At 39.2% G+C, this 17,968-nt stretch overlaps 4 protein-coding genes across 5 annotated transcripts; 1 reads left to right on the forward strand and 3 right to left on the reverse strand.

Annotated features, from left to right (window-relative positions):
• Positions 1-1,730: 1,730 nt before the first annotated feature.
• LOC106089888 (ATP synthase subunit gamma, mitochondrial) lies at positions 1,731-3,206 on the reverse strand. Of its 2 annotated transcripts, none has more exons than XM_013255881.2 (2): positions 3,182-3,206; positions 1,731-2,836 (listed from the first exon to the last, which is right to left on the reverse strand). In XM_013255881.2, exon 2 carries the CDS (start codon positions 2,813-2,815, stop codon positions 1,919-1,921), a length of 897 nt encoding a protein of 298 aa, XP_013111335.1. In that variant the 5' UTR covers positions 2,816-2,836; positions 3,182-3,206; the 3' UTR covers positions 1,731-1,918. The 2 variants fall into 2 exon arrangements, with proteins under 2 accessions (XP_013111335.1, XP_013111334.1); XM_013255880.2 differs by lacking the exon at positions 3,182-3,206 and adding an exon at positions 2,933-3,052.
• Positions 3,207-4,561: 1,355 nt separating this feature from the next.
• Positions 4,562-7,134, forward strand: LOC106089890 (ribosomal RNA processing protein 1 homolog). Its single transcript, XM_013255885.2, has one exon. The coding sequence runs from the start codon at positions 4,631-4,633 to the stop codon at positions 6,971-6,973; it is 2,343 nt and encodes a 780-aa protein (XP_013111339.2). The 5' UTR covers positions 4,562-4,630; the 3' UTR covers positions 6,974-7,134.
• A 4-nt stretch (positions 7,135-7,138) lies between these two features.
• LOC106089891 (mRNA cap guanine-N7 methyltransferase) lies at positions 7,139-11,326 on the reverse strand. The gene is made up of 3 exons (XM_013255886.2): positions 10,174-11,326; positions 9,962-10,114; positions 7,139-7,349 (listed from the first exon to the last, which is right to left on the reverse strand). Exons 1-3 carry the CDS (start codon positions 11,180-11,182, stop codon positions 7,270-7,272), a joined length of 1,242 nt encoding a protein of 413 aa, XP_013111340.2. The 5' UTR covers positions 11,183-11,326; the 3' UTR covers positions 7,139-7,269.
• A 1,913-nt stretch (positions 11,327-13,239) lies between these two features.
• Positions 13,240-17,899, reverse strand: LOC106089884 (peptidoglycan recognition protein). The gene is made up of 6 exons (XM_013255876.2): positions 17,651-17,899; positions 17,232-17,531; positions 17,069-17,173; positions 16,758-16,822; positions 13,723-13,937; positions 13,240-13,664 (listed from the first exon to the last, which is right to left on the reverse strand). Exons 1-6 carry the CDS (start codon positions 17,730-17,732, stop codon positions 13,520-13,522), a joined length of 912 nt encoding a protein of 303 aa, XP_013111330.2. The 5' UTR covers positions 17,733-17,899; the 3' UTR covers positions 13,240-13,519.
• Between the last annotated feature and the right edge of the window lie 69 nt (positions 17,900-17,968).

Below are 17,968 nucleotides of genomic sequence, written 5' to 3' on the forward strand. Positions count from 1 at the left end.
ACAAATGGCATGTAGGCAAGACCGATGACTGGTTCGCCCGGTGCACACGAACCCTTCCTGGCACACTCGTCCGCCCTCTCTTTCCCTGGAATACCCTCATGCCCAGGAACACATGTCAGCGTCACATCGTGGGCCCGGATCTCAGCGCCCCTGTGATCCCGATGCAGGCCAGTCTCTGGACCTTCTCAAACTCCTTCGCACGCGTCCTCTTCCCTACGGCGTCCCACCATACCAGTGCTTCATAGGGCAGTACTGGTCTCACGATGGCCGTATACATCCAATAAATCATCTTGGGAGTCACCCCCCACTTCCTACCGAACATCCTCCTGCAGGAGTAAAAAGCGCACAGTGCCTTTCGGCTTTATTCCTCGGTGTTCCTCTTCTACGACAGTTTCGAATCGAGGACTATGCCTAGGTACTTCGCCTCCTTCAACAGCCGCAGTGTGATTCCGTCCAAGGACGGAAGTCTGAACTCCAGTATCTTAAATCTACGCGTTAAGAGCACCAGCTCCGTCTTCGCTGGGCTGGTCCTCAACCCATATTTGGTAGCCTATCGCGACAACTTCCTCAGTGACCCTTCCATGATCTCGCTGATCGTTGACAGAAACTTGCCTCGGACCAGCAGCACGACGTCGTCCGCATAAGCAATAATCCTCGTGCCGTCCCCACCGAGATCCATCAGATTTCACTAATCACGAGGTTCCACATCATCGGCGTGAACACCCTCCTTGGGGCGTTCCTCTGGTCACCGTAAAAAACGCCAAACATTTCGAAAGCAATATCACGGTTTTGGGGAATGTTTTTGTACAATAGACTATAGGCAGACAAAGACTATAGGCATGACAGTTAAATTTTCCAGCTGAATAAGAGCTTTAAGCCCACTTCTTAATACAGATAACATTGGTATAGGAGCAATAAAATATCTGTCCGAATCTAAATTCGGTTGAAAATGAATGAAATGTCGCTATAACTCAAATAGGAAGACTACTTCCGTCCAACTGCAATGAATTTTGGTTAATTATTTGAGGTTCGTAGGTACTTATCCCCGTTTCGGGTTGCCAGAACTAAACCGACTCTATGCCTAGGGTGATTCAAGCCATTTTTGAAAAGTAAGTAATGGCAGCCCTTGTCTGTCCATCCGCTGTCCCAAATTTTTTTCCATTGACATTCTTTAAAAAAAATGCTATAAACCATCGATCCAGCCCACATTGTATGAGATGTAGAATCCTTTGTTTGTCTATCCGCTGTCCCAATTTTTTTTTCTAATAACTGTAAATGATAAATTTATGCAAGTATCTTATTTGCTGGGATGCAAACGTTGATCTAAGTAACAATTTTATTACACAGTGGTAGGTAGGGGATATTTTCCTGTTATATACAATATCACGTAAGAGGTAACTTGTTCGGTTAATGTTTCTCATCTTGTTACTTTGAAATCTATTCAACTATAAATGAATTATTGATAGGTATGGCAAGTACTTACATTGCAATTTGTTTTGTGCGAATATTGACTCCAACAAAGGTAATTGTTAGAAATTCCTGTTTCTTCGAATTTTGAGGTTATAGCTGGCTGTTAGTCTCCACATCAGAATACAACTGTTTCTACTAGTTCCTATTGCAGTTTTGCACTAATTAACAAATTCAAAATACACAATTTTCAGTTTTTTTGTTACTTTAGTATTACATTTTATGTTATGTTATTTATTTATTTAACTTTACGCAGTAATAACTCAGTGTTTTGTGTTTCTTTATTGAATTTCTCTTTGCATCGTAAACCAAAACTGGAATGCAACTACAAAATATGCGGTTGCTGTTATAATGTTGTTTTGAATTTTTAATTCGTTTGAATTTCTGTTTTGGGAGTTTCTTTCGAATTGTATTATTATGCCTAAGGCTGGCTAGTAGCAGTATAGAATGCTTAATCCAGAGCAGCAGCACCAGAGATGATTTCAATCAACTCACGAGTAATGACAGCCTGTCTGGTACGGTTGAATGTCAATGTCAACTTCTCAATCATTTCACCGGCGTTCTTGGAAGCATTGTCCATGGCAGTCATGCGAGAAGATTGTTCGGAGCAAGCGCTCTCCTTCATGGTGTAGAAGATGAGGGAGGCCAACGAATATTCCAAGTAGCTCTGAATAACGTCGGCATCCAAAGAGTCGTATACAGCCAACTTGTCGGACTTTTCGACTGTGGGTGAACTAAAGATGGGCAATGTGGAACATTGGTAGGACACAACCGACTTGAAACGGTTGAAGACGATGCTGCCCTCAGTGAAGTCGTAGCCACACTTCATCACTTCATGAGCAATGCGAGAAGCATCAATGAAGGTAGGAGGCAAACGGCCAACCTCATTGGCAACAAACAAAATTTCCTTGCCATACAAACGGGACAAAATGGAACGGGATTTGTCACCCACACAGATGATTTTGGTGTTAGAGCTGTCCTTGCCCATTTCATTACGAATGAAACGAGCAACACCGGTGTGCACAGCGCCGCACAAACCACGATCAGAGGTCATGGCAATGTACAATTTCTTCTGTTCAGCCTTTTCGTCGGGTTGGATTTCGGTCTTCTCAAAGAATTGTTGGGCGCCCAAGCCATAGGGACGGGCAGCCTTCAAATCACGTTCAGCACGCGAATATTTGGCAGCTGACACCATCTTCATGGATTGCGTAATCTTCTGAATATTCTTAACGGACTTCAAGCGGATGGAAATGGCTTTTAAGGTAGCCATACCACGCTGCTGTTGAGCCTGCAAAGTAGCCTCAACGGCCAAGGGGACCAAAAGAGCAGAAGTACGTTGGGCAAACATTTTGTTGATCCGTGTAGTTGGCTAAAATTGCAACAAAACAATCAAATTAGCAAGTAAATCGTTGGAAAAACAAAAAAATTTTATTGATTATGCAAAACACCGATTGGAAAATTTTACCAGAATTTTTCACGACACGACTGACACACTGACAGGGGCTACCTCTTATGTAAGGAGAATGGATAGTATTGCCACAGTTGATTTTTTTGGTCTAATGAGATAGCTGATAATTGCCGTCAAATGTCAAGCCGGTCACAAAAGCACTAAACAATAGATAATGTTATGGAAAATGCAGAAATAAACTACATGAAAATAACTTGGAGAAAATTGAGCACAAAAACATATGGAGAACGCAAAGAAGAATCCTACCTTTAACTAAATTAGAAATTAATTATCAAAATAGATTCACAACTGGCAGCATTGGTTATAAGGTTGCACAAAATAGTACTTTTTCATGCTCAACAAATTTTTGCAACTCTTCTAACTGAGCTGCCAGGCAAAGACTATTTGAAGTTCTTTAATTTTCTTTTTTTATCGTTCATTAAATTTGTACAACAACCACAAATCATATGGTGCAATCCGCCATCTGTTGTTTTGCCATACACGTAAAAACTTGTTTGCGTGTGTGTGTGTATACGTATGCGTGCATGAACGGAGAATATGCGAGAAAGAAGATAACAACAAGGAGAATGCAAACAAAAATCTGTCATCTTAATACAGTCAAGCCTGGCCTGCTGTTCACAGCTGTTCGCGTGAGACCACCTTTTTACATTCGCCTTGGATTAAAGACTGGTACTATATTCGCTTTCCACGATATTTTTCGCCGATTACTTTTTTTAAATAATAGTTTTTAAAGCAAAACAATTACTAAGGTTAAAATTTAAAAAAAAAAAATTGTTATTTTATCATTGTTATTTGCGTAGTGCTTCAAAAAGTAATCGCAAAAAAATGAGTTTTCAACGGTAAAAAACGAACATAGTACCAGCCATAAGGTAGAAGAATATGGTATTGAGAACTATAGAACTGCTGCTTGAACAAGGAATATGCTTCAATAATAAAGTTGACTCATTTGTTTAACACCAAAAAAATTATACGATGAAGCCATCATGCCATTTTTGGCATTTTTCACGGTTACTTTTTTGAAACACTAAAAAATCTGAATGAAATTTTTTTCATAAGTAATGAAAGAATGTCCAACTGAATGAAATCACCCAGTTTTTTTTTCTTGAAATTCTATTACCTATAAAAGTAGTCAAGAAAAAATGTCGCGAGAAACGAACATAGTACTAGCCATAATTTAGAAAAAAATGTGCTTGTACTTGTGTTGGAAATGAGCCTGAAATGTAAACAAAAAAATAGTGTTTTTCTTTCAAAGTAAGCAAAGATCTGTTATCATTCTTTCGTCAAATTTGGCCGTTTGATATCGGATGTTGTATGCACCCTAAAATATTTTTATATCTCTATATGCGGACTTACCAAATCGGCTATTTTTTGTCAAATAAATCTCAAACTGTGAATAGCCCTTTTCTATCCTTTGTTCCATGCATTGGCAGCGAAAATTGAAATATATTTTGTACTTCTGTACTTACTTTAAACACACATAATAAAATACATAGCAATGTTTGTATGTTGTTACAGCCCTTTTTTGAGATTAATCATCATTTTTTAATAATTTTGAAATATGAACAGCCTATTCGCATTAATACATTCTTCAACGCCGTTGCCAACGAAGTGTTGGCTTCGTTTTCTACAGTGGAACACGTGTTTATAAAAACAAATCGCTAGAAATATTCGATATTTCTGCAAGTAGAGAATATAATGGTTGTAATGGCTCCGGTTAAAAAACCTAGACGAGATTTTAAATCGGAAAACTTTGAACAAGAGCAGTCGGACAATGAGGATATTATGGATGAAAACCCAAGTCCCGGAGAGGAAGAAATATCTCAAGAAGTTAAAATTATCGCACAAGAAGTCAGGATTGTAAAGTCGCTGGCCTGTAATGACTTGACCAAGCGAAATAAACAAATGAAAAAGTTAAGAAGATGGCTACAGTTGCGTGCTCAGTCTTCGTTTCCCTTCAAACAAGAAGATTTTGTGAGAATTTGGAAGGGTCTGTATTATAATATGTGGTATTCGGATAAACCTTTGGTGCAAGAAGAACTGGCCGAGCAGCTGGGGAAACTGTTGGAATGCTTCGATGGTAATTTGGAGCAGAGTGTAAATTTCTTTGGTGCATTCCTGGAGACTATGTGTATTCAATGGTTTGGCATAGATCAGTGGCGCATTGACAAATTCCTTATGTTGACAAGGCGCATGTTGCGCTACATGTTCAAGGTGCTAAAGGCAAATAAGTGGGGTCAGCATGCCGTAGAAGTCTTTAACAAGCATGCCACAGAATCTGTTTTGAATGAAAATACCACCGCTAAGGGTTTAACTATGCACTATCTGGATATTTTCTTTGAAGAATTGGCCAAGGTGTCGGAAGGAGATATATCTTCAGAGCAGGTGGCATTGTTCGTTAGACCTTTTGTGGCTTTTACAACAACTCAAAAAGATTTCCAGCTGATTTCGCATTGTCGCAGCAGAGTGTTTTACCATTTGTTATATCAAAGTGACTTGGGCAGAGAATATTCGGAAAAGTATAACGCTTGGAAAGAAATGGGATTTCCTACAAAGCACATTGATGACTTGGAGAGGTGTGAAGAATCAGAAAACGAGGACAATCCCGAACAGCAAGAAGAGGCGGAAGAAGGCGACGCTGCCAATGGTACAAGACATTTAGATCCACGTGCTGGTAATGTGGACGTATTTATGCCGGTTTTGCCGTTAGATGCTCAAACAATTATTAAGGATTTGGAAGATTTCTTATACAAGACGGAATGTGCCACTAAGCGCCGAAAGGTTTTAAGAAAACTATTAGAAGTCTTCAAGACATATCAAAATGGTGTATTTCCTTTGGGCATTAAAACTATGCCACGATTTGAAGAGAAATCTGAAAAGCCATTGATAAAAGATAAAATAAGACAGCTGGAAAATTTGGAAAATGAACTCTATGGTGTTGATAGAAAACTTAAACAATTGACAAAACGTAAGAGGAGGAAACTTTTAAAATCGATTAACTACGACGATATTGATGAGAGTAATTACGAGCAAAAGTTGGAAAAGGCTTTGCCGAAAGACTATTTGGTGGAACGTAGAAAAAAATCTCAAAAGGCTTTCATGGCGGCATGGCTCGAAGAAGAGTTGGATGAAGAAGACCTTAGGCCAATGGAAACAGTTAATCTAGAAAATGGCATTGGAAAAGAAAACAATGTGACAAATGAAAGACAAAAGAAACCTAAAAAACAAAAGTTGTTAAAACAAAACTCTGAAGAAAAAGATGAACCGCAAAAGAAACAAAAAAAGTTGGAAAAGTCTTCGGATCAGATTACCAGCAACGAATTAAACTCAAGTAAAAAATTTAAAAAGGGCAATTCTTCTACAGACATTCTAAACGAAAAACCAGAATCACCCGATAAAAACTCATCGACAGTTACGGAAACACTGCAGAGAAGTTCAAGTACCGCTGAAGCCCTGGACATTTCGAAATCAAAACCAAAAGAGACAAAAGTTTTGAAAATTTCCGATGCTAACGAACTGTTGACACCAAAATCTAAACCTAAAGAGACAAAAGTTTTAAAAATTTCCGATCCTGGCGAAGAATTGACTCCAAAAACTAGCAAGAAACTCACGAAAACAATAACATCAACGCCCCTCAATGAATGGGATGAACCTTTGGCCGAGGGTGAAATTGAATACTTTTTGCCTTCGCGAAAGCTTCAATTGAAGAAAGCCAATGCTGACTTGGTTCCCAATCCATTGGCCAAAAACCGTCTTGCAGCCAATCCATCTACACCTGTGAACTCTAAGAAAATGTCCTTGTCAACAGCTAATACCCCCAACACTCCAGGCAGTTCAAAGCGTGTTAAAATCGCATTAAAACACAATACTTCACAAAACCCCGCTGAATACATACAGCAAATAAAAAGCTCTCCAAATATTCCTTTTGATGCCAAGAAAAAACCGGGTAAAGGTCTGCTAAAACCAAATGCAATGCCCAGCCCAATCAATCCTTTTTACAAGAAAAAAATTGGCTTAAAATTGCTAAATGATACGATATGATACTGTTGCAGGAAAATATTATTTTTTAAATAGTAAGTCAAATCAATGTTTTTACAATGAAAAATCTAGACTTTTAAATCAGTAAGCTTGACTAGTGACAAGTAGTAGTATGGTCTTTTCGGATTATGGTAAAATAAATGAATGTGAATACAAAAACAATACATGTCTCAAAGTCTTTTAATTTATTAACAAAAACGGTTTGGTTGTTTTTTTTTCACTTTCGATGTAAGGTTTAATATAATTGCAGTTTTATAAAAAAAGACAAGCTGCTAAACATTAAATTAACCATGAAAGGGTCAGTCAAACTCGAACACTGGTTTTCCTTGAGCATCCCAAGTATTTTTACACTTTCGAAAGGCGCACACAAGATATAGAGCTGTAAGTAAAAATAAGGTAATCGTACATAGTTAGCGTTAGAAAGTAAAAAAACGTAAAGTAGGGGTTGGGGTTTATGAAAGTAGCCCACATTTCAAATACAATACAACCATAAGCAAGAGAAAGCAGTCCTTTACAGACTCACTTAGACTATTTTAGGTCCATTGTGATACCACAGTAGCGTCAGACCAAGGCTTCTGGCGGGAATCGATTCCACGACCCCTGCACTGGTAATTCAAGCACGCTACCAACTCGGCTACAGAGGCGCCCGGGGTTGTATTAAGTGATAGCAGAATCTGTTACAAAATTAGGCTTCTAGGGCCTCAAGAAGTTAACTCGGTGGATAACATATCAGACTAATAGCCTTATGTGACACATGATCATATGCACTGCACCCTTAACAAATTCAGCTACAAACATAATAACAAATTTGTGGTTTAATCATCATAAGATCGAACTAAATAATTTTCAATACGTTTTTGCGAACAGAACTGGAGGAATGGAATTCTCATCGAAAAGTGGTTGCGGCTCAGTGCACGTTTTTTGTCCTTTATTGTCTTGGGAGAGGCAAATCAAGGAGTGACAAATCCGTGCCAGGTTTAAGAACCGATCGTAGGTTGGTGTCAGTGATGTGTAACAGGTGCATGCAGTCATACTGGTTAACAAGCGTAGTCGTCGTCGTCGCTGTCGGACTAAGAACCTCCTTCAACTTCTTCCGCAATATGGGCAACAGCAGCACCTAACCACCAGTTTCGTGCTTTACAGGACTATTTCATCTGCGCTTGACGATTGTGATCCCCCACATAGAATTAATATATGGAGATAGCAGTCACATCTGACACTGGCGAGATATATTTATACTACTTGTATATATCGCCGTTTAGCAGATGTCGCCAAGATTATAGGCCCGGCATCGTAAGCATGTTGTTTGTCCATAATCGCTTGGTACTAGGGGACGCTTGACGTTTGTGACGCCTTCATAGAATGTATGGAGATAGCCGTCACGTCAGACACTGTCGAGATATATTTTTACTAATTGTATATACCACCGGTTTGAAGTTGTCACCAATATTATAGGCCTGACATCATAAGCATGTTGTCTGTCCATAATCGCTTAGTATTAGGGGACTTTAATACACACCCATGATTTATGGCATTCTTTGCAAGGCGACGACCAAAGGGATTTGACAGAACAGATTGATAGATCCAAGTTTCACGCGTAAATGTGGACGCCAACATTAGAAATTACAGCAGCTCGCATAGTCTAGTTTAAGCCGTCTCCTGGCAAACCGCCGTTTTTTTGGGATCGGACCACCTTCCCATAATTCTTACCATTGCCCGACCATCCTATTACATAAGCTCTGAACGCCGGGCATACATATATCAAACCGAAAAAAGAAACCGATCGGGACAGCTACAGAGAAATCAACAATCCCCGCTTTAATGAGCTGGAACACAAGCTGGAACTTTGAGCTCCGATCTGTGTGGTGTTCATTGTTATCAGAGAGGCTTGGCTACGAGCTACCGGGTTCGTCTCCTGATAAGGAGACAAGGATCCTATCCGTGAAAGGTACAACTGCTGTCTAAGCAATATCTGCGGGCCACAGATACCCTCCTAATTTCCATCTCGTGGATAAGCATTCACAACTGAAAGATCAGGGTGGATCTACATGATCTAGAGCGTGAGGTTCAGCGCTATAAGAGGAAATTCTAGATCAGGCGGCGTTTAAAACGCCCCAAGAAAGCATTCACGCAGACACTATAGCAGAAGGGGTAAATAGCTATCGAGTGCAGTTCTTGTAGATTTCGAATCGTCACCCACTGCATCTGAAGAAGTTAGCCTCCGCAATCCCATGGCAGCCGGTTGTACGTACTCTCGATCTGGCGGCGTTTCAACTGGTCTAGAAAGCATTCACACAGCCACTGTAGCAAAAGGTGTAAATAGCTATCGAGTGCAGTTCTTATAGATCTATCATAACCCACTGCCTCTTAGAAGTTAGCCTCCGCAATCCCATGGCAGCCGGTTGTACTACCGGATTGATCCGATGGAATTCTTCATCGGCAAAGCCAGCCGCCTCAGTGTACAACACACTGCTAAAACGGCGGTCAGTCCTTTGGACCGGAAGGAGCTTGCTAACCTACAGGAGCTTGACGCTACAACAACAACAAGTTACTCTCCCTCTGCAAACCAGATGAAATTCGGCCCAATTGCGTTACAGCAGATGCAGCATCGTCATCTCCTAAAGAGCTAGTATAAATTGGAAACTTTTTGGATGTAAGTCTCGATTGTAACAGTGTAACGTAAGTGCTGACATTGATAAGCCGTGGTCTAATGTCAATTTATTAAGCACACTGAGTGTGAGAGGGCGTGATGGTTTTGGTTCAATGTTGGGCATCCCCTGTTCTCAAACTAACCTAAGATGAATATGGTAGTTAGTTGTGTATTTTCAGCTCTAAAAAATCAATTAAAAAATACTGGCTTAATGGTATTTATGAAATCAATGTTTTAGCACTATAATTTTTTGTTTTGTGACGTTAGAACATCAGCTGCATAGGCGGAATATATGTACATATGTCTGTTTTATAAAAAAGGGAATATGTTTGTTTACTTACTAGTTGCTTCCCATTCGCTCTTTGATAGTGATCCATATGACCTGCTTGTATTCCCCTTTATATAGCGCCTGATATGCTCGTATTGTTCATCGTTACCAATGCGATTGGGATTCACAGTCTCCAAACCATTCATTCGTTGTAAAAGATTGCGACCTAGGAAAACCAAAAGATTAGATTAGGCGAAAGCAATTTTTACGGAGTCTACTCATTACCGGATTCTTTATTTTCTTTGTAGTAATCAGCGAATGTCGTTTTCCGCTCTAATTTCAAGCCATATTTGCGACAAAGTTTTACCAGCGTTGGGAAATGTACCAAAAATTCTGGGCAATCTACAACTCCCTCCAAATGAAATTGATATTTTGCCCCAAAAAATGGTGGGGGATCGGTATCTGAACAAAATTCTATATTGTAAACATCATTGCCAAAGCTACGACCATTTTCGGACAATCTTAAACGTTTCATTATTTCGTATGCATCAGGAATGGTGGCAATGAAGTATCCACCCGGCTGCAAACATTCTGCGGCATTACGCACCATACAATCGGCTTGTGTGAGTGACTCAAAAGAATAGTGAAAAGCGAACTGGCAAGAAACTAAGTTCAATTTCAGTGAGGGATCCTTAAATCGTTCCCTCAAACGAACAAGCGTAGAATCACAAGCGAAAAATTCCGCGGAGAATTTGTGGGCAAATTTCGATTTTACAGCTCTTCTTAAAATGTCTTCATAGCGCTTTTTGCACTGCTCCACAGAAACCTCTGCAATATCAGTGCAGATTAAATGTGTTATTAAAGCCTTTTCCCATTTCAAAAGATCACCGCCTTTGCCGCAACACATATCCAATACACGCATAGGATCACCCATGCGTTGGGAATGTTTGATAAGTGTCAGATATTCTGATATTAGTTGTGATTTGATCCAATTATTAAAGTTGCGCATATGAAAAATACGTGATTTCAATCTTTCTATTCTACCAGACTCTTTCAGTTCATTGTAATGTGAAGCGACAACTCGCATGTTGCCATCAGCTGGGGGATTTCGAGGTTCCACCTCGTCATCATCTCTCCAAGAGTCATCATCATGTTGGGTGCTAGGATAGGGGCATTCTGGTGCCTGTTGTTGATGGTCCATTGATTCAGGCACATCTTCTGCACCATCATCACTACTGCTGCTATCTTCCAGACGTGAGCCTGGGAATCCCCCTTCTTTGCCGTCACAACTCATTTTGAATGTAAATAATTGGACTCTTTTCTTTTTAAATCATATGCATGTATGTCTAGATTATAAAAAATATATAAAATATAAAAGCCAATGTCACTAAAACTTGCACTACATAAAATGTCCAAAGAGTATCCGAGTATTGCCACACTTTCTCGGAAAAGCCAGCATTGCCAGAAAGTAAGAAAAAAGAATCGAAAGTTGTAAACGAAAGCATTTGTGTCTGTCAAAAAAGGCAACACTTTTATCGATTTTTATTGCCAATCAAAATATGTATTGCCAATCGAATTATTTATTGCGATTAAAAACCGTTTAAAATAAGTAAAGGAGGAAAATTGCAATGGTGCTTTTCTGTTTTTCTATTAACTGTAACTTAATTTTAAAGCCATCGTATGCTTTGTCTAGCTTCGGGTGTAGTGAATAGTTGAGGGGGTAAATATTTGAATACTTTCTTCAAACTTGATCTACCAATAAAAAAAGCAGGAAAACTGCACTTTAAAGGACGCACCACCGATTTTTTTTTAATTTTTTGCACCCCCTAATGTTGACCTCACGAACACTAATCTGAAGGCTCAGCAGTATCGAGCGCAGAGTCTGTGAGAGGTCGGGCTCTTGCATAAATACTGAGTGCCTATGATGCTCGGCCTCTCGCTGAGACTCTCCACTCGATACCGCAGATTGTCTGTGACTGTAGTGTAACAAAAAAACACCACCCAGATTGGAGCTCAAAGTTCCAGACTGTGCGATGCCCATTGTTATCCCTTGCCGGGAGGTTTCTTTGTCACCCCAAATGCTGCCGGCAAGTGACTTGAGGACCTTGTTTCTACTTTTGACTTTATCGCAATTTGCTGTAGCATGTGTGGAGAACGTGTAAGAGCTGTCAAATGTGACGCCAAGTATGTTAGGACACTTGATGGTCAGAATCACTTCTTCATAGACCATCACATTCAGCTCATTCTTTACCTCACGCGTATTTGCATTGAACAACGTGCCTGAATACTTTGTGGCAGATGTCTTCAGATCTCTTACAGCGAAATAAGAGGCAAGTTCGTTGAGGTATATAGAGATCGTATCATATGCAAATTCGCGTGAAGTGAATAATGAGCCGAATGTGTTGGTCGATGAAGAAATGATTCCACCCATCAAGGGTCCCAAAATGGCGTCACATTTGGCGGCTCTTACACATTTTCCCCACATGCTACGGCAACTTACGATAAAGTCAAAAGTAGAAACAAGGCCCTCAAGTCACTTGCCGGCAGCATTTGGGTTGCTAACAAAGAAACCTTGTTTACCACGTACAAAACAATTGACCGGTCTGTGGTAATTTATGCGGCGCCATTGCGGTCTCTTCAGCTCTGCGGCAGTGGAATAATAATAAGATCTGTTAGAATGCCGCTCTTTGAACTGCGACTAGCTGTCTCCTCAGTTATCATGTGGACCACCTCCATCAGGAGACAAAGATCCTACTCGTGCGAAGACATAACTACAGGCTGTTATCGCAGAGATCATCCAAATCAAGATCTTGTTTATTGGTATCCACCGCGCAGAAGCCCTAAGGTCGATCTACATGATCTAGAGCGTGAGGTTCAGCGCTACAAGAGAGAACCTCTAGATCAAGCGGCATATCAAGCGGGTCTAAATAACCTTCATGCAGACACGGTAGCAGATGGGGTAATTGGCTACCGGGTGAATGTAGTCCTTGGAGAATGACTGCCTCCCACTGCACCGGTAGAAATTGACCTCCACCGTCAAAACAGCGTAGTACTGGCCCAATTACGATCCGGCAGATGCAGCTGCCTTAACTCCTACAGACCAAGTATTGATGTCGATGTGCAGGATGTATGTCCTAATTGTGACCAAGTACCACATGACACACGTTATCTTTTTACCTGCCTAGCCAGACCCAGATTCCTCTGGGCGCACCCCATCTTAGTCGCAGAGTTCCTGGGTCTGCATACGCAACAGAATCAAGTAGACGAAAGATAGAATACAACACACTGCTGCATCAATAACAACAATCCCCCATATTTTTGGTCGACTACGAAGATTACTAATTCACTTGGTCGATTTTTTCAAAATATGAATTTTATTTATAAAATAGGCTTTTCCTGATTTTTTTAAAACATTCAAGTTTGAAACAAAATTTAAAACAAGTAAAAATGCATTAAGTTCAGCCGGCTATAGAGTGATTACAACAGACGGACGGACAGACGAACAGACACACGGACATCGTTCAATCAACTTAGAATTTTACGACGATCCGAAATATATATGACTAAATGAATATATCCTACGGTGGTGGGTATAATAAAATAACATGCACATATAAGAAAGTTTTCCCCCTTATGTTTGAGTCTGTTCTTTGAGATAAAAATGTTCCCATGTTTGAATTTCTTTATATAGTTTTCGTCCTGGACTTTGGGTGTTAATACACTGCAGATGACCCATCAATTTAAAATTGGAAGTTAAATGTCCCTCAGCAATGCCCCTAAAAAATAATAAGACCTACTTTAGCACAAGAAAGTTCTTATCGATTATCTACTTACATGTTCAATAATGTTTTGCAGGCATTCAGTGCAGCGGGAGTGGGAAGCTTACTTAAAAAACAACCAATAAATGCAATGCAAATTGATATTTTATTATAACCATAAGTGTGGGCTCCAACAACTCCCCAACCTCGACCTTCGTAGATTTTTCCATCGCATCCAATTAAAAAGTTATATCCAATATCACTCCAATCTTGTTCTCCAATGTGGAAAGCCTGAAAAGGTAAAGTATGATTTCAATCAGCGAAACTTGATTGACCGAGAATATATTGTAGTCAAATGAAAAGACGTGTCATATATTATGAAATAATATATGAAGGCCAATCAGGATAGAATTGGACAGAAATAAAAGGTCTTATAGTACACTTTTTATCCTCAAATTGGAATGGACACAGGAGGATCTGCGGTTCTTTACGAATGTAGTATCCCAAGTGGTCGCTTTGAAATATGATTTTGAATGTAGATAACCAATACAAACAAAAATAATTAGTGTGAATCTGAACGAGACCCCTAGCCCTGAATATCTTGATAGCCTCCTTAAAAATGCTTGACATTATGGAGCTCAAACAAAATCGTGCTCTAACACGAAGCTGATATTACTTCAGGGTCCGCCTCTAAACTCACTTCAAACCGGTCAAGATTGCCTACTATGGCGATAAATAATAGGTATTTGATAGTTGAAAATGAATTTGATAGTAAAAAACTAATTTGATATCCAAGTTTGAGCCCAAATGTTTGGGGGTCGTGCCAACCCATAAACTCCCGCTAAACCAATAGCAATTGTGGCTCAAATTAAAGAAATTTGAGAGAAGAGTACAATGCTGATATTTTTTCAGGGCTAAGTGCGGGCTAATGCTGGCAACATTTGTGAAATACTATGCCATGTAAAACTTCTCTCCAAAGAGGTGTCGAACCGCGGCACGCCGTTCGAACTCGGTTATAAAAAGGAGGCCCCTTAGCATTGAGCTTAAAACTTGAATCCGACTGCACCCATTGATATGTGAGAAGTTTGCCCCTTTTCCTTAGTGGAATGTTCAATGGCAAAACCACCCTGCATACCCCTCATACTGGACACATTTGTGGATTATGGCAAAAAGGGGATCAAATCTGTATCTATTTCATGGCCAAGTATTTCAGGGACGCCTCACCTTATAAACTCCCCCTAAACCACACTTATATACCGACTATAGCAATATATTGCTCCAATGTGAATTTCGGGGGTGGAGTATGAATCTGATACCCACTTTTGGGGCAAAGAGTTTGGCTACTTCAATTTGATATCCACCAAATCCAAGAGAATGAAGTAGATCTAACATCCAAACTTTAATGGGCCAAAAACGCCAGAACTCGGAGATGGGCGGTATATCTAGGGGGCCGCCTCAACTCCAAAGCCACCAGCCAAATGGAATATAAATCAATAATGAAAATATGGGACTCAAATGAAAGGTATTTGAGACCAGAGCACGAATTTGATATATGGGGATCCTCCTCACTCTCAGAAATTACCCCATACCGGACATATTTACCGACCATAGCAATATACGGCTCCCATGAAAGGTATTTGGGAGAAAAGAACCAATATAATACCCACAATGACTCGAAATATCTGAAAGGCCGTACCAGCACCCCCCAAACCATATGACCGTATAGGGCTCAGATAAAATAAGAGAGTGAAAGAAGGCGCAGCGGGCCCTGTCCAGCTAGTATAGTATAATACATAGGGTTGCACAAATTTACCAAGGGTGTAGTAAAAGTCCTTTGGACAGGAACGAGCTTGCTCATCTATAGGAGCTAGACAAGGATCGCAATATCCTCATGAAAACAACAACAACAAATACATATGCAGGAGAACCATAGCTCGACAATATGCTGGGTACCGGGACACAAGAATATCGCTGGGAGTAGAAAGGCCGACATGCTAATTTTTCAGAGGACCAAAGAGAAACTTGTTTAATTTGCGGGACGAACATTCTTAACGGGTCATATTAGCTCTAATTTCAATGGACATATTAACAAATATAAAACAAATATATTCACCACCATGGATACGAGTGTATTTTAAATATTTTACTAAATTTTATACTATAACCATAGGTATATCCTATATATGGGCTGGAACATATTTCAGGTGCGAAAAAGCCTTCTATAAGTCACTGTTTTAGCTTAAGCGGAAAATAATACCGCTTTTTATGGGATTAAGAACCTAAATTGGAAGATTGGTGTATATAGCAGCTTTCTTTAAATACAGACGGATCTGGATCGTAATTGGCAAGGATGCCAATACGCCTTTTATGGGCCTAAAACCCTTAATCGAAAGATTCAAATATGGTGCGACCATATTTTGGTCGGATGTCGGGAGCAGTGTTGCCGCAGTGTTAGGTTCCTACCAAAATTGACCTTAATTTTTGACCTCAATATAAATAACTCCAAATAATTTCACTTTCAGTAGTTTATGTGTGTTCTTTAAGAGTGCAGAATAAAACCATGGATGTCGAGGGGCCAAATAATGTTATGAGGGGCCTCACTACTTAAAATTTCAGGAAAGTGGAAGTAATTCTGATATTGACTGTAACTGTTACGAGTTTTAAGGGATCGCTTCCATATTACGTTGGAATATGAAATGAGGCTTTTGTGCGTTCAATACCTTCAATCGGAAAATGGTAACAGCATACAGATCTGGTCTATACTCAGATGTTGGAGGATCCATGCAACTAACTGTAACGGCGAAAAAGGGGTGGTGAAAGTGCATTTCTTAGTTGAAACTATTAAATCGCGAGATCGCTGTATTTTCACTCGGCATTTTTGTTCATGGAAATCCGGGAATGTATAATTTGATGTGTGACGAATGGAATAGCAAAATGGCCAACTCTACGATGGTGGGTAAAAAACACATACCGCATTTTTAGCTTGCAAAATATTTGGTAGGTTTTGGTAGGGTTAGTAGGATTTTTTTTAAATTTTGATAGGAAAATTTTTTTTAAGTCAAACATAACGCCTTGTAACTAGGTTTAAAATATAATATACTTTTAACTAACCTGAATATCGCGTACGATAACCATGTTTGCTAAAGTCTCAGTCGAACTGTTTGTAGCTGTGTGTGCTAAAGTAAACCGTAATTATGTTAATAGTTTGAACATAAAATACAATTGCATACATCGATGTATCTGTTTCCTAAATCACTACACAACCAGTAAAGAATTTACTTTTTCATACTTCATACCAAAAAACTTAATGGAATCTTAACGCCCTAAAACGAATGAGGATTACATTCTGTGTACAAAATGTAATAATTCATTGAAATATAGTTCTGTGTAGTGATAAAGAAAAAGATAAAATATATCCAAACCAATTATAACAACGTCCATAGGCTCCTCTGTGTAAGTGTAATCTTCAGCTGGATCCATAGCACCCCATCGGGATCGCGTAATAAAATGTTCAACAGTTTCGGATTCTGAAGAAAAAAAAAAGCTTTGAATAAATTTCAGAGGAAGAAAAACAAATTAGTTTACCTGGTTTATTCAAATTTACTTGTTGTTTCATATGTATGACCTCATTTCGTTCGTTTTCTTTCTTCTTATTGTGATCGTTGTTACATTCTTTGTGGTTTGTGTTTATTATCAAATCTCCTTTAATTTTAATAATATTTCCCAAAACCACATTTGAAGAGTTATTAATATTTACATCGCCGAAGGAAGTGGAAGGAATATTTCTAAGCAATTGTTCAACTGAAGAATCTATGTTTTCTTCATTCACTTCACTTATGCTTAAATCCCTTATGTTTTTGTATGGCTCCTCTTCACCATAGCTGTCTAAAATATTCACAATTGAAAATGGTTGCGCTTAATAGATGCTCATGCTAAGAATTTCCCTTTGTTTATTTTTAACTTGTTCATATACATATGTTGTATGTATGTATGTAAATGTTTACCAGACTCTGAGTCACTTGACTCAATGGAATCCGTTCGGCTAAGCACATTCCTTTGAACTTCATTTTTAGGAATATCTACCATATTTAAGAACGCTCTGCTATCTTATTGGTTTTTCAATTTGTATCTATTTTGTATGCTTTAGGCGTATAGTTAAGACTTTTTAGCTCATTTATTAAACCGGAAGAGCAATTTGGCAATATGCAATTTTGTTTATCGCGAAACATAAACAAATAAAATAACAGATATACTGTAAGTGTTGCCAACTTAAAAGTCTCGGGAAAATGTTATAAACAACATTTTATCGATTTTCGTTTTTC

This window comes from Stomoxys calcitrans, chromosome 4 (assembly GCF_963082655.1).
Source record: "Stomoxys calcitrans chromosome 4, idStoCalc2.1, whole genome shotgun sequence".
Lineage (NCBI taxonomy): Eukaryota > Metazoa > Arthropoda > Insecta > Diptera > Muscidae > Stomoxys > Stomoxys calcitrans.

Excerpts from the sequence above, each read along its gene's own strand:
- LOC106089888 (XM_013255881.2), bottom strand. The coding sequence starts at position 2,815 with ATGTTTGCCCAACGTACTTCTGCTCTTTTGGTCCCCTTGGCCGTTGAG.
- LOC106089890 (XM_013255885.2), top strand. The coding sequence starts at position 4,631 with ATGGTTGTAATGGCTCCGGTTAAAAAACCTAGACGAGATTTTAAATCG.
- LOC106089891 (XM_013255886.2), bottom strand. The coding sequence starts at position 11,182 with ATGAGTTGTGACGGCAAAGAAGGGGGATTCCCAGGCTCACGTCTGGAA. Across the intron at positions 10,115-10,173 it reads CAAAGAAAATAAAGAATCCG|GTCGCAATCTTTTACAACGA; the intron begins GTAATGAGTAGA and ends TGGTTTTCCTAG. Across the intron at positions 7,350-9,961 it reads GAGCGAATGGGAAGCAACTA|CTCTATATCTTGTGTGCGCC; the intron begins GTAAGTAAACAA and ends TTTTACTTACAG.
- LOC106089884 (XM_013255876.2), bottom strand. The coding sequence starts at position 17,732 with ATGGTAGATATTCCTAAAAATGAAGTTCAAAGGAATGTGCTTAGCCGA. Across the intron at positions 16,823-17,068 it reads TATGGACGTTGTTATAATTG|CACACACAGCTACAAACAGT; the intron begins GTTTGGATATAT and ends GGTTTACTTTAG. Across the intron at positions 13,665-13,722 it reads TGCAAAACATTATTGAACAT|GGGCATTGCTGAGGGACATT; the intron begins GTAAGTAGATAA and ends ATTATTTTTTAG.